The following is a 15,125-nucleotide window of genomic DNA, read 5'->3' on the forward strand; positions in this document are numbered from 1 at the left end:
AAATTCCTGTGGAGAAACCCAGCTTAAGACAAAACCATAAGTTAGGCTGCCTTGAGAGGCTTTTTTTTTTTTGAGAGGTTGAGCTGGATTTAAGTGATACATATGCATAAGTCATCATGATAGTTTTGCTTCCAGAGTATTTTCCCAACACTAAATGAGCGATGAAGAATGGATAAGCAAGAGGGGAGAGAAAATGTTAAGCTTAGTTAGTTGTCTCATCATTCTGAGACATATTGCCTTTTGTGCTTTGAGGTAGTCTCAAACACAGAGGAAGCAAATTATGCACTTAGGAATGGCTTGTTCTTCTATCAGTTGGATAGGCTATATTTGTTTCATTGATTTCTGCTGTACAGACCAGCAATTGTAGAGTTATATTCTGTAAGTTCCTGTGATTTTCTCTCACCTGCAATTTTTAATTGCTGATTTGACAGGATTTCACTAGTATCATCATTAGTTTTTATGCTCTCTTTAATGGAAATGGAAATAGAAATATATATGCTTGCTTCTTTATAATGTGAAGCCAAAGACCCTTGCCATGGGGCAGAAAAATATATTCCTAATTTTCAGCCTGGGTAACAAATCCATCCTAAAGAATCAGAGGAGGTTTCCATGGTTTAAATTTCCTGCCCATACACCTTGATGCCTTGCATCACAGCCGTTCTACCTCCTGCTCAGGGAAGAGTTGACAGGACACGTTTGTGCTGCTCCTTCAGAGGTGACAAGGGGATATTTACTGTGATGAGATCTTTCCCTACCCACAAGAGACTTTGGGACAAGCAAGAATGAAGGCTCAGGGCTCGATTCACTTGCCCACACGTAGTTGTCAACTGTCATTTGAGATGCCTAGAATATCCTGCCTGGCTGCCAGCTGCTCTTGCAGAAGGGCAGAGGTCTTGTCTCAGGCCCTTTATCATATCTGCCAGCCTCCCTCAGATGTTTCAAATACCTCAGGGCATTTCAAATATAACCAAGTGCCTGCATAGACTTCAGACTCCTGGCCCAGAGATGCAGCATCCACATTTGAGCCTCTCCTTTTGAGTGGGAGGAATTTATGCTTGAGTGGTGATTTGGCCACAGAGCTTCAGGGGCAGGATGGCTCCTCTCACCCAGATCTGGATACCCACAGCGTCGGATTGCTGCCTGAGTTAGATTTCTCTGCTTTCATTATGGTCAGTGAAAGTTTAGCTAACGGAGCCTGGAATATAAATAATCTTGTACTAAAGTAGGCCCCGCTTTTTCAGCTGAAATGCCCACTCCACTCTTCTGACTGCATTAATTTCATCTTTGTAGCCTTAAATACATAGCTCTCATGTAGACACATGAGTTGCTGCCACATAAAGTGAGATGAACCTGCTATTCCCTTTGTTATTAAAAGAAAACACTGTCAGGAGGGTGTTAAGTACAAATCCATAGATTTGTTTATGAAGAGAAAATTCAAAACACTGAATTTGATTGAACTGTTTTCCTGGGCACTTGTCCCAGTAGGAAAAAAAACAAGGCCTGAGTTCCTTTTTACACACGGACTGCTAAATAATGTCCCTTTAGATTTCTTCTTTCCAGAATTCTATATTTTCTGCAAAACGTACAAGGCCAGTTTGTACAAACAATTGTCTGAAACTGAGACCTATCCTCATGTCAATCTGTACTGGGACACAGAGTCCTGAAAAAAGAAAGTACACTATTAACCTAATTTTAGGCATAAAGGTTGGAGGGCCTGTGCTTGTCAGTTTCCTGACATTCATTGTTTTTTCCATAGGGCTATGACCTGACCAAAGTCTCAGTCAGGGCCAGAATTTCAGCAGAGTCTGTCTCTGTTCCATCTTTGCTTTTGCACAATAAAATTCTGCCACCCCAGGAAAGCAGTCATAATTTGAAAAAGAAAATCTTTGCTTGCATAATCTTTGCTTCATCACAATGCTCTCTCACAGGGGATGCTTAAAAGGAACATATTCCTACTCTGATCCACCAGTCTGTATTTTGTCTGCCTGGTGCTATAAAATAAGCATATAAGGCTATGGGGAGAGCAGTTCACTGCTTGGAGAACTTAAAATACTCTGTTTTGGCTCCAGTAAATGTGAAAACTGAAGACAAGCTTTCACCAAAGCCACGAAGAAAAGCTCTCTGCAAATTTAGAGTGACTCAAGCATAGATGCGCAACCTTAAAGTTGATAGCATAACTCCAAATGTCAGTGGTTAAGAGCATTTATGCTTTTCCATGTATGCTCTTTCTTCTGGTTCTTGTCAATCTGCTTTTCACACATGTCTGTAATAAGTGATTTCCCTCCTCCAACTTCTTTCCAATCTATTCTTTGTCTCCTATTTCCATCTATATCCCTATTTCATTCCACTTTGCACTCTTCACCTCTTCAACCTTTTCTTCATCAGTCATATCCCTTCTTGTGTCTCTGCTCCATAGAGGGACTCTCTGACCTTATTATATGTGGTCTCTCTGTCATCCTTCTTCCACTGTTACGGGAGGCAGTCTCCAGCAGGAATTTTAATGAAAAACACTCTGAACAGAGTATTTCCTTCAGAATTTTCCTTTGAAAAGAATGTAAAACTGAAGATTTTACACCAAGGTTCATATCAGAACAACAGTGCATCACTGGGCTTTCTAACAGGATAAAAGCAAAAGGATGAACTTCAAGAAAAGATTTCCATATCTGACTGTGTTTTCTCCATTCATAGGAACACTGGGCTACTTAAATAAAGCCAAACATTGTACAGTATTTGATAACTTTCACATATTTTAGTAGTTTTCAAATGCTGTTAAATTTCTTTGTTGCTGAGTTTGTCAATAATACTCACGAGCTTACCTATACATCTGTTTAAACAGATTTCATTTTTCATATTAAAGTCAATTACTGTAGTTCTCCTCATTAAAGGTGAGAAAGCACCCCTTATCTATGGATCTGAAATAAAGAAGAAAAGAGAGAAGAAGAATGGTAGATACACTCCCAGTGTGCATTTTTTTCATCTCCGTTTCTGTTAAAGCAAGCACTCATTTAGTGATAAATCAGCATTAAAGTGGGATGAAAGGACTCAGATTTTAAAACAAAGCCAACATGAGACCTTCTAAAAATAAAAACTCCTCTGTTACAGTGGAGTTTTACCTCTTCTAGATTGTGGGGTCTATGGAGACTCCTATTAAGTGCTGAGATTTCACTTCAAATGCATGTCATACTCAGAGTACTTCTGATTGTATGAACTGTGGCACAGCTTATTACAGATAAAGAAGAAAAATGAAATTGCTCTGCTGCCCTACCCAACAGGGAAAATGCTAACTTAGAAATCAGCAGCCTTGGATGTTTTTACCAGCCCTGTGACTTTCCACCCATCCTCACCCCAACTGTCCCCAAGGACCTTTGTGGTTTCTTCACCTGCAGCTGCAGCGAGTAGAAAGCTGTGGACCCCTCGGGGGATCAGTTCAGACATTACTGCACTAAGTTCCATGGTGGAGGTGCTCACCTGGTTCTCTTCTTCTCCTTTTGTGTAACTAGAGGGATTTCTGTGTTCGAGCAGCATCCCTGACACAGTTTACTTCGCTAATACAGACATCACCACAGGACTGCTTAAGCTGGTGTAGTGCAAATGTAACATTTACATTAGCAAGAAAAATATATCAGCTGAATTCATACATCAAACAGGTATTTTCTTTTGCTGAATGCATACACAGGGAGAACGAAGCCGTTTCTGGAGGAGCACTGTGCTTCCTTAGTGAAAGTCTCAGTTGAACTTGTTCAGCAAGATTTTGCTAGTTATTTTGATAACTTCTCTTAGTTTTCATCACTTTTTGTACTATGGCTGTGCCTGAAAAATGACTCCCATCATTACACCAGTCCAGCCCTTGTGTATCCTTCGTCCTGCCCCCGCTGGCAACTTGACTCCTCTGGCTATGCTTCATGCCAGCACTCTCCTACCAGAGCTGCCAGTGTCCCATTTAATCTGTGATAAATATGAACTGCTCCCAACCCTATTTGCCTAGGGGATATCAGCTCTATTTGCCACATTTAAAAATGATCATCCCTGTTGTTTAGAAAAACAGCAGCTCAAAATGCCACCCTTGACTTTCCTCATTACTTACGGACTGAAATTTCCCCATCTGTCTTTCCTCAGCTGTGTTCTTGAGAAAGAAATCCTGTCTCCTGTTTTCTTTCTCCCCAGTGAGCAAATCCTCATCCACTGTGACAGCTCATCTCGTAGTGACTACTCATTCTAGGTAGCTCCTTGCTCCTGCCTGGAGATCTTTTCGTTTCAGCCCCTCAGTGCACCTAATGGCTTTTCATGTTTTTAAAAAAAGTGCCCTTTGTCTCACTCTTCCACCTAACAATCCTCCCTCAAACAATGCTTTCTCATTTCACCTCTTTCACAGATCTTAATTTTTGTCCTATCCCCTCTGTGAGAGAATTTAGTTCTTCATTACTGTGTATTAAATATGTTTGCTGAGATATTTAATGGCAAATTTAATTTCTCCAACACTGTCAGTCTGTCTGTCCCTCTTGATTCTGTCAGTCTCCAACAACTGTAAACTGTAATTTTTTTGTTCAACCTAAAGTTTCAGTCTTCGAGCAGGAAAAGCCTTTGATTCCGAACCCTTTACCTTAAAACTCTGTTCACAAGGCCTGGGAATTCAGAGCCTTTGACTCTGAATTAGTCTTTTGACCCCTCGAGTTTTTCTTTCATTAAGTTTATTTATTGCTGTCACCTGCATATAACTACTATGTTCTTCTACTTTGATCCATCTTCCACTAAAAATGCTAATTTCACGTGTTCATTACCTGCTGGCATTAAAAAAAAAAAAAATTCAGAGGCTTCTTCCATGATAATTTGGAATCCCAGTTCCACTCTGTTTGAAGGGCTGGGGGCCTGGAAAGAGCATGCAGTGGGGCTGGAGGGGATGGGGTAGGAGCACTCGTGCAGCCACTTTGAGGGACTGTCCCATGCCTGGACTGTGAACTGCTCCCACCAGCTCCATTAAATGTTCATCTTGGAATCCACAAACAAATGAGCTTCCAGACACACAACACTTCATCTCCAGTGACAGAGGCTGCATGTCCCTTATCACCCTGTCTCCTGACTCACACTGGCAATATGCAGAGGAGGAGGGAAGGTCCCTGATTCTTCCTGTACCGGTACAGGAAAGAGGAAACCCAAAGCAAAACCAAAAGGCAAAGAGCAAGGCGGCATCTGTCAGGAAGTCTAATTCACTGCAAAAATGAAAAAGACAGGAGATTGGCCTTTTAAAATTCAAGTTGCAGTTGATCATCCTCTTCGGCTGCAATCCCAGGAGCGTGGGCAGCAGGGTGAAGGTGGGCATTCTCCACCTCTACTCTGCTGGGAGGAGACCCCACCTGCAGTGATTTGTCCAGCTCTGGAGCCCCCAACACAAGAAAAATATGGACCTGTTGGAAGAAGTCCAAAGGAGGCCATAAGGGTGCTCAGAGGCCTGGAGGACCTCTGCTCTGGAGCCAGGCTGGGACAGCTGGGAGTGTTCCCCTGGAGAAGAGAAGGATCCAGGGATACCACAGAGCCCTTTACAGCACCTAAAGGACCTCCAAGTGTGCTGGAGAAGGATTTTGAAAAGGGCCTGTAGTGGCAACACAAGGGTGGAACGGTCTCACACTGACAGAGTACAGGGTAAGATTAGATATTAGGAAGAAATCACAGAATCACAGAATGAACTAGGTTGGAAATGACCTTTGAGATCATCAAGTCCAACCTATGACCTGACCTAACTCCTCCTCATCAACTGAACCATGGCACTGAGTGCCACATCCAGTCTTTTTTTAAACACATCCAGGGACAGTGAGTCCACCACCTCCCAGGCCAGACAATTCCATTGCCCAATCCCTCTTTCAGTGAATAGTATTTTCTGACATCTAAATTCTTACTTCCATTCTATGGCTGGGCAATGGGGTTTTGAGACTCATCCTGATGATCAGAAACATAATGCTTCCTTACCCTTTTCTCCCGGGGTTTAATCCTTTCATTGATAATGCTGACAGCTACATAGTTATCAAATACTGCATGTCATTGAATGCAGCTCCACGTGGTTCTGGGAACTTGTTCCCAAATTGGAAGGGGATCTGAAGGCTCCCCAGATAATCCCACAGCTGCACAGAGCCACAACAGTTGCTCTCCTTGCTGAAGAGATGCCTCACCAGGCTTCAGGTATTGCAGCAGTAGCCACTGTGCTCCCTGTCAGGAAACACAATTATCTTCATAAAGAAGTGAAGAGGAAGACTCACACTGCTTTTCCTGAACACAGGCACAGAGATTCACCCAAATAGAAAGGAATGGCAAGATGCATTTAACCTCATTAGTTTCAGTAGGGCTGACTTTGTGCAATCCATCAGTGTACAGATACATTAGGGGAACTAAACTATTTCCACATCTCATTTACATAATGGATGGGATGTGAAATGAATCCTATGGAGGAGAAGTGCCCTGGAGGCACTAAAGTTTATCACAATATGTAAGAGTTCTTTTAGATCATTGCATTAAATTTCCACTAACAAGATAACAAATTAATTGTCTGTATTACTGTACTAACCCAAAGCGGATAAAGTGTATGATTTGAGCGGAGGAAGGCAGCTGTTTAAGACAGCTTGGTGGTTACAGGAGGAGGCAGAAGAGATTAATGTGTCTCCCAGCATTTGTGCGCCATGATGCCAGCCCTCCTCCTGCCCCTTTAAGAAATCTGGCTCTTCTCTAATCTGATGTAGGACTTGAGCTTTATTAGTGAAGTGAGGGAGAATGAGTAAATCAACTGTATCAGACAAGCCTCAGGACATCTGGAAATCGATCATTCTGCAGAAATAAGCACTCTGTGTTTATTAGCTGGGAGTTCATCACTATCACTTCTTTTTATTCAATTCCTAAGAGATTTCAAAGCTATCATCATAGTATTAGCTCTTCTGACTGTGCTACTGGAGATAAAGATCAGAAGATCTATCTAATGATGGCTTTCTCAGTCTCCCTCTTTCTTTCTCTAAAGCCATTCTGATTTTAAAAAAAGTAGGAAAATAGCTGGAATGAAATAAAGAAGACTTCTCTTAAATTTTTGCCTGTTGGCAATGGGAGTAATTTTTTTGTATTATTATTCCACAGGAACTTGGTTTTATTCAGGGGGACACATTCTGCAGAATAGAAAATCCCTCTCCGAAAAGGTGGAATTGGAAGTTTTTAATGTGGTGGTGGAAAAAGGAGGAAGATAAAAGGACTTAAAGTCATAAAACAGTGTTTTACATTGAAAGTGAAGTTATTTTAAATGATAATCCATGTCAAATAGAAGCCAGGGAAATGACTTCCATAAGTTAGAAAGGTAATAATATTACTTTAAGAAGAATAATTACTTTCCTTAACTACATTTATCACATAGTAATTCAGTTCTCCCTTCTGGAATATGATGCAATGCCAAACTTCTGACTGATTTATTTGAAACTAGCCTTAAGAAAAGATTTGCCCACATATGAGGCTTCTTCTGGTTCTTTATTCCAAACTGAGGAGTTATCAAAACGTAAATACTATGACTAACTGCATGTTTAGATGTGCATTCCTGTACAGCTGCATTGTGTAGCTACATTGTGCAAAGACATTGGGAGAAAAAAAAAAAAACATCTGTAAGAGTTTTCCAATAACAATGGTTAGACGCATAAACAATTTAAGTATAGCTGTGGATTTCCAGAAGTCTGGGGGGAGTACAAATCCAATCCAATGAACTCTCTAAAGAAAAATCTTCCCTAGAAGAAGCTTCCCTGAGATCAATTTTTATCAGCTGATTTCTCCATTTTCCAATGGCAAATTAACATTTATTATCTCTTTTGGATTGGCACTTTGAGTTCCAGCCCGGGTGCACATTGTGCTAGATTCTGTACACTGATTAAAGAAGAAAAGGTGCACGTTGTCCAAGAGTCTTTCCGTGCAAGTACACGATGAGAGAAAACAGATGAATGCAATAAGCAGGGTGATCATGATTTAACAGTAAAGCAAGGCAACTAAATTCATCCACTTGTGCAGAGCCTAGCACAATGCAGTTGGACCACATTGCTTGAAAAGTTAGCACTTAATAACAATGAGGTCTTTAAAATTAAAGTATTAATATCAGCTAGAGATCATCAGTTGCTTAGCCAGTGAATGAAGAATGCCATAAATCTCTAAGGAAAGGCCAGTTTCAAGTCAGTATTGTCTTGCCTCCTACTCAGGTTTTCTGCCAGTTTGCCCTGAACTAGAATCGTGCTTCTCCTGCATCACCCTTTTACTTATGATTACAGTGATTATTTCTTTATAATCATACCATCACTGTTTTAGGCTCTTGATAAATTCCTTCATGTCTGCCTCTGCTTTTGAAGCTGTCCTTTCCCTGTGCCCTTTCTCATTATATACATAATGATTGATTTCCTCCCTGCTTTGCTGCCCATTGTTCACTTTTGTGTTTGTAGCACTGTCTGTGATATCAGCAGCACTCCGGGGAGCTAAGGTATGGGATGAAAAGGGTTCTAACTTGGAGGAAATGCACAAAGATTAACGGATAGGTGATAAATAAGGTCTGAATCACGCCATGAGTGTACAGCATAGAATCCTAGAATGGTTTGGATTAGAAGGGACTTTAAATACCGTCTTGTTTCAACCCCCCTGCCGTGGGCAGGAGGCAGGAACACCTTCCACTATCCCAGGCTGCTCCAAGCCCCATCCAACCTGGCCTTGGACACTGCCAGGGATCCAGGGGCAGCCACAGCTTCTCTGGGCACCCTGTGCCAGGGCCTCCCCACCCTAACAGGAAAGTATTTCTTGGTAACATTTAAACCTCCCCTCTTTCAATTTAAATCAGTTCCCCTTTGTCCTATCATTCTCTGGTTGTGCAAAAAGTCACTCTTCAGGTTTTTTTGAAGCTCCCTTCAAGTCCTGGAAGGGGCTCTAAGGTCTCCCCAGAGCCTTCTCTTCTCCAGTCTGGACAGCTCTAATCTCTTCTCAGCCTGTTTCCATAGCAAAGGTGCCCCAGTCCCCAGAGCATCTTCTCTTTCTGGGGCAGTGACAATGGACAAAATACACCGGTTTAATGAATGAGTGTGTGAATTTTAAACTCTTTACTTCCCTGTGATGGTGTTGCAAATGATTTATTTTCACCTGATTCATAGATGGGTTGAATGAGGGCTTTCCTTTACCTAAGGCCTTCTGAACAGAGCACTCCAAAGAAAAAGTCCAGTGAGAGGTGATGATACCACACCAGTAGGTCCATTCACTGAAGGACAGACCTTCCACTACTGCAGCATGCATCCAAGCCTTTGCTGCATCTTTGTGTGTTTCCAACAATGCCTCTGAGTCTCTGTTTGCATTCTGTTATCCATGAAAGAAAACTGATGATCCTCCATTATTGATTGCTCCAGATCCATAAATTACTCTTCTTTCTCAATTTAGATGAGATTTGCAAGGAGGTGAGGGATACAGGTTGAAGATACCAAGCTCCTAAAACAAGAGACAGATGTCTGAAGCCACGATTCACCAGTGATGAGCTGCAACTGGGCCATGTAGACATTGATGAAATTCATTACATTTGTATTTCTTCTGTAGGGGGAGGATTTTCCTCAATGATTTGTATGACCTTGCTAAACCCAGATAGGTGGTAATTGAGCAGCAACTACTTCTTCAGAAGAAACAGAATAAAAATATTGAAAATATTGACTCACCCCAAAGGCAGTAAGCAGCACTTTGGTCTTTGACCTTTAAGCATCCTAGGGTAGTCAATAACCTGGCTGTTAGATGCTGTGCCTGCCACTGATTTTGATTTGGGAGTAGTTTAACCTTGAACCAAGATCTAAGTAACCACGGCAACAGGAAGTTGGCCTCTCCATCCAAGGAGTGGGGATCCATAAATCAAGGTCCCTAATGCAAACACTGTGTGCAGGTAGAGATTTGAGAGGATAAGTGGTTTGTGGGGGATTACCTTTGAAAAAAATGAATGACTGTCCCTTGATATGTTGAAACACAGCTTCACAAACTTTTTTTTTTTTTTTTTTTTTTTTATCAATAGAGGTCAACAGGTTACAGCTGCATGTTTTCATATGGCTCTTTATACAGGCCCTTCAGTTTAATTAGAACCAGATGTTGAATTTATGAGGTTGTTAGCATTATTATGTACCATATGCACGTGCATATATGTGTGTGTGTATTGATACATGCACCCACATGTGCATGTTTCTTGTGCACCCACTACACCCATGAATAAATAATATTAAGGCACAAACTCAAGCACTGTGGAGTGGTGAAACCTCAGGCGTGCGTGCACAAGTTCCAAAGGGTAATTACCTAGCCAAATAGCTCACTTATTCTACGGGACACTGCTTTATTCAACGTGCAGAGCTCACCTAATGAACAGTTATTTGGGAGCTGGATTTTCCTTTTGCTATTCATTGCGTGACATCACATCTCATTTATTCCACATTTCTAAGCCTTGGTATGAATAGATGAATGTTTCATGAATGTTGATAATTTTATTTTCACGGGACTGCTCTTGAGATGAGGGGTATATTATTGTTCTCATTTGCACTAGAGAAGCCGAGCAGAGAGAGATTGAAGTCTAATGGATACAATTTGAGATGCTTAATACTAGATTTGAGGCTCTGGAAAGATGTGTGGTCTAATAGGCAGAGACTGCTCTGTTTATCTCCACCAAGCTGTGACCTGTAATGTTGTCTCACTTATTCCTGCCCATTCTTGCTTCCCTTTAATCCACAAGTTGATATCGGGTCACAGTTTCATCAGGACTCCTATCCCAAACCAGCTCATTCTGTAACCCCATCTTTCAGACTCCTCTCACTCTAGCATTTCTGTGCCTGAATCAGATAGAGATTGCTTCCACAGTTTCTGAGACAACACACAGATCTCCTGATATTTCTTATTTTACATGCCAGAAGCATGGGTTCATAGGGACGGTTCATAGCAACTCTAAATAGCAAATACAAGGAATTTTTGATTGGCATCTGGAGAAGCTGAGCACAGACAATAGACACAAAAGTCTGGGAAAGGGTCTGGAACACCAGGAGCAGCTGAAGGAACTGGAGGGGCTCAGCCTGGAAAAAAAGGAGACTCAGAGGGGACCTTCTCACTCTCTACAATTTCCAGACAGGAGGGTGCAGCCAGGTGAGGGTCAGACTCTACTCCCAGGCAACAAGGGACAGAACAAGAGGAAAGCTGTGCTGGGGGAGGTTTAAATTGGATATTAACAAAAATTTCTTCACAGAAAGGATTATCCAGCCCTGGCACAGGCTTTCTAGGGCAGTGTTGGAGTTCTCATCCCTGGAGGGATTTAATAGCCATGTGGGTGTGACACTTGGGCACATGGGCTAGTAGTGGCCTTGGTAGAGGTGGGGGAACAGTGGGATGGATGATCTTAGGGCCTTTCCCAGGCTAGATAACTTTATGATTGTAGGTGTCAGAGCACTTGTGGAAAGTCTTCAAGGAACTACCAGGTGCTATCCAGGTGCAGCCAGGGGTGGCAGAGCGGATCAGTCCTGCAGGGGATAAAGGCCCCCACCTGCTGACCTGACCTGCTGTGCAGGGAGGTTTGCTGCTGGCCTGGATCAGGAGTATTGTGGAGACATGCAAAACCAGATCAGAGTGGCAAATAGAAGCAAGCAAACCTGTCAGGAGATTTTCATGATTGACCAAGAAGCTCCTGAATAATGTCAGATACAAAAAGGAAGCAAAAAAGACATGGAAACAGGTGACCCAGAGAACTAGAGCTACAACATCCAAGCACACAGGGATGGGAATAGGAAGAAAAAGTCTATCTGGAGTTGAATCTAGGGCAGAAGATCAACAAGAAATGTTTTACAGACACTTAAGTAGCCAAAAATAGCCTATGGAAAATATGGGACCCTTGCTGAATGAAACAGGGACCCTGACTGAAGAAGATCAGCAGCAGACTGATTGTCCTCTTTGGCCTTTGAGAATCCCAGGCCCATGAGACTGGTGGGGAAAGAAAACTTACCCTTGGAGGAGGATCTGATTAGGGAATAGTTAAACAAACTGGATAAGCAAAAGTCCATGGGATTTGGCAGGATGTATCTAAAAGCACTGAGGGATCTGGCTGGCATCACTGTGAGGCTACTCTTAGTTGTTTTTGAAAGGTTGGGGTGATCAGGAGAGGTTTCTGAGGACTAGAAGAGAGCAAATGTCAGTCTAATAAGGGCAAGAAGAAAAAGAAAGGAAGCAGTGAGGCTGTTCAGTCTCACCTCAATCCCTAGAATTTGGTGGAGTAAATAATTCTGAAGAGCATTTCCAAACGTATGAAGGAGGAAAAAGTGATCAGAAGTAATTATCACAGATCTATGAAGGGCAAATCATGCCTCACCAATCTGATGTTTCTTATCTTGACTTTAGTAAGAGTTCTGGCACTGGGTTCTATCAGCTTCTCATAGACAAAATGATGAAACAGAGGCAGGATAAATGCACACTATGATGGACTGAAAACTGTCTGGGATCAGAGGGTTGTGATGAGTAGCACAAAGCCCACATAGAGACCAATCAGCAGAGGTGCACCCGCTGATATGGGGCCTAAAAACTTTTAATATGTCAATTAATGAGCAGGGTGACAGGGTAGAGAACACCCTCAACAAATCTGGAGAATTTCAGAACTCAGAGGAGTGGCTGGTATGCCAGAGGAGCATGGACGTATGGGAGAGAGTCCAAAAGGAGGCCACAAAGATTATTAAGAATCTGGGATATCTCTCTTATGAGGAAAGACTCAGAGAGATGGGATATTCAGCCTGGAGAAGAGAAGGCTCAGGGGGATCTTCTCTATGTGTGCAAATGTTTGATGGGAAAGAGTAGAGAAGATGGAGCAAGACTATTCTTAATGCTGCCCAGTGACAGGATAAGAGTCAATGGGCACAAGATGAAACACAGGTTATTCCTGAACGGTGTAGTTTTACTGAGGGGATGAACAGGTCGTGGAGAGAGGTGGTGAAGTCTCCCTCCTTGGAGATATTCTTATCTGGCCAGATGTGGTCCAGGGTAAGCTGCTCTGGCTGACCCCGCTTGAGCAGGGTGAAGTGGACAAGGTGGTCTCAAGAGGAGCTTTCCAACCTCAGCTGCTCTGTGATTTGTTGAATCTTTGTGTAGCTTAGTTGCCAAAATCCGATGCATTTTATCTGAGGCTCATGTGCAGGTTGAGATCTGAAAAAAAGAAGGCGTTTTTGAAAGATTATCTCTGATAAATGAATAGCTGCCCTAATCATGTTGAAGCCCATCATCACATAGACTGGGAAAGGTTTTCAAATTTCAATGCCAGCAGTTTAAATTTCACACATTTACAAGCAAACAAAATGGTTACAAACTATAAGAAAGTTTGAGAAATACTGTTGGTGGAAGAATCTGCCAGCCATAAGTCCATATTTCTGGAATATTTTACCTCTTTGACATTTTTTTACCACTCATTTATTATGCACTGTAAACTCTAGGTAGAAAAATATATGACAAAGGACTCTTTTTTTAACTGACTTCCCTTTGATGAGCTGCAAGGCAAATTTAATTAGGAAGGGAATTCCTGAAAAATAAATGTAATGTGCTTTAGATGGGAATTGCATATTGAGGTTGTTCCTGATGCCTGCTCCTTTACTCAGATGAAACACCCACTAAGTCAGGTGTTTATAGCAGAGAAGTGTGTAACAAAGCGTGGTGAATGAACTACACAGGAAATGATACATATACGTTCCCACTAAATAGAGTTACGAAGGATGTCTCTCTTTATGTATACATCAGGGTTTTTAGGAGAAAAGGTAGTAATGTGGAATTATTTTGTTGGTTTGCCATTGTTTATAGAGACCAGTGATAATACATCCTTCAGCAAAATTATCAAAAATTAATAACAATGATGACCCTTGCTAGTATCAAGACTGTATTACAGATGCATCCACAAGGAAATATGGAACTCTATCAATGTAGCAAGGACAGCAACTAACGTCTCTTTTTTTCAGATATTCCCCAGACATGTTACTCTACTAGTGTTCATCCAAATTTTGTTTCCGTCCCCAGGAATTGCAGGTCCCCACTTAAAAGCAGACCAGACTTCACTTCATGGTAAAATGGAAAGTTCTGCCTGTAATGTGATGACCAGAAGGAAACCAGCAGCTGTTGACAGTGTTGCAATGCCAAGTCCAGTATTATCTCTCCTACCTTCATCATCAGCAACATCTGAAGCAGGTAATGCTGTTTTCACTCCACCCCCTCTGTTTCTTCCCCATCTTCCTTCTGGAGCTGCACAATATGTGCACCTAATTCTCACCCTGATTGGAGAAGTAGCTGCAAATGTGCATATTTAATGTAATAATCTGGCTATAATATTTCCAACTCTTTCTTACTGTGATTGCATATCTTGGCATATCAAATTATTTCTTTCACATACAAACACTCATGCAATAATGAGGACACAAGTAGCACCAGCCTCTATGGTCTAGCAGGACACTCTGAAACAAGACTCCTGGGATCCTTTCTCAGCCCTGTTGTTCCTTTCTTTTAAATGCTCCCATTCCTGTAGCCCGAACAAACCAAATACACAGTGAATAGCTGAGGAGAAGTACTGCATACTTCAGTGATTTTAGTGTAATATTCTGTCTTGCAAATGCAAAATTGTCTGGGGCAATGAACAGTGATTTAAAATACCAGAATAAATAAGTCAGACTAGCGTGCTTTTCTATCAACTTATATTTTGTGCTTCTATTTTGAATCAGATCAGAAAGGTGATATCTTTATACTGTTGGAAATTGAGCCAAGTCATTCAGGCATCATCATGCCTTTTCTTGGGCATGGATAGAGAAGTTAATCTTGCATTCCGTTTTAATTTCCAGTGAATGGGGAATGAACAGTTCATTACCCTATATGCAGCCATTAGAAGTTTCATAGTCTTGTCAAACTTTTGATGCCACATTCACAAAAAACATATTTGTATCACTGATTTACAGAATTATTATATATTTAATTACTGATTAACAGAATTATTGCATATTTAATCATTCAACTGAAAGTGCTCTTTCAATGGACTTATTTTTATTTCCCTTCTCACTTCTTGAATAAATAGTGAAAACAAGGGTTTTATGCTGCAAAGTAGCCTCTGTAAAGATAAATTT

The 15,125-nt window shown here is 41.5% G+C and overlaps 1 protein-coding gene across 2 annotated transcripts in view; it reads left to right on the top strand.

Annotated features, from left to right (window-relative positions):
- SETBP1 (SET binding protein 1) overlaps positions 1–15,125 on the top strand; it is a 268,541-nt gene that overhangs the window by 243,257 nt on the left and 10,159 nt on the right. For both annotated transcript variants that reach the window (XM_042028772.1, XM_042028773.1), the window contains one exon: positions 14,035–14,202. In XM_042028772.1, the coding sequence (XP_041884706.1) occupies positions 14,035–14,202 (168 nt within the window). The remainder of the gene's footprint in view (positions 1–14,034; positions 14,203–15,125) is intronic.

This window comes from Corvus kubaryi, unplaced genomic scaffold, assembly GCF_017639235.1.
Source record: "Corvus kubaryi isolate FWS band 111438036 unplaced genomic scaffold, C.kubaryi_AGA036_p1.0 37308, whole genome shotgun sequence".
Classification (NCBI taxonomy): Eukaryota; Metazoa; Chordata; class Aves; order Passeriformes; family Corvidae; genus Corvus; species Corvus kubaryi.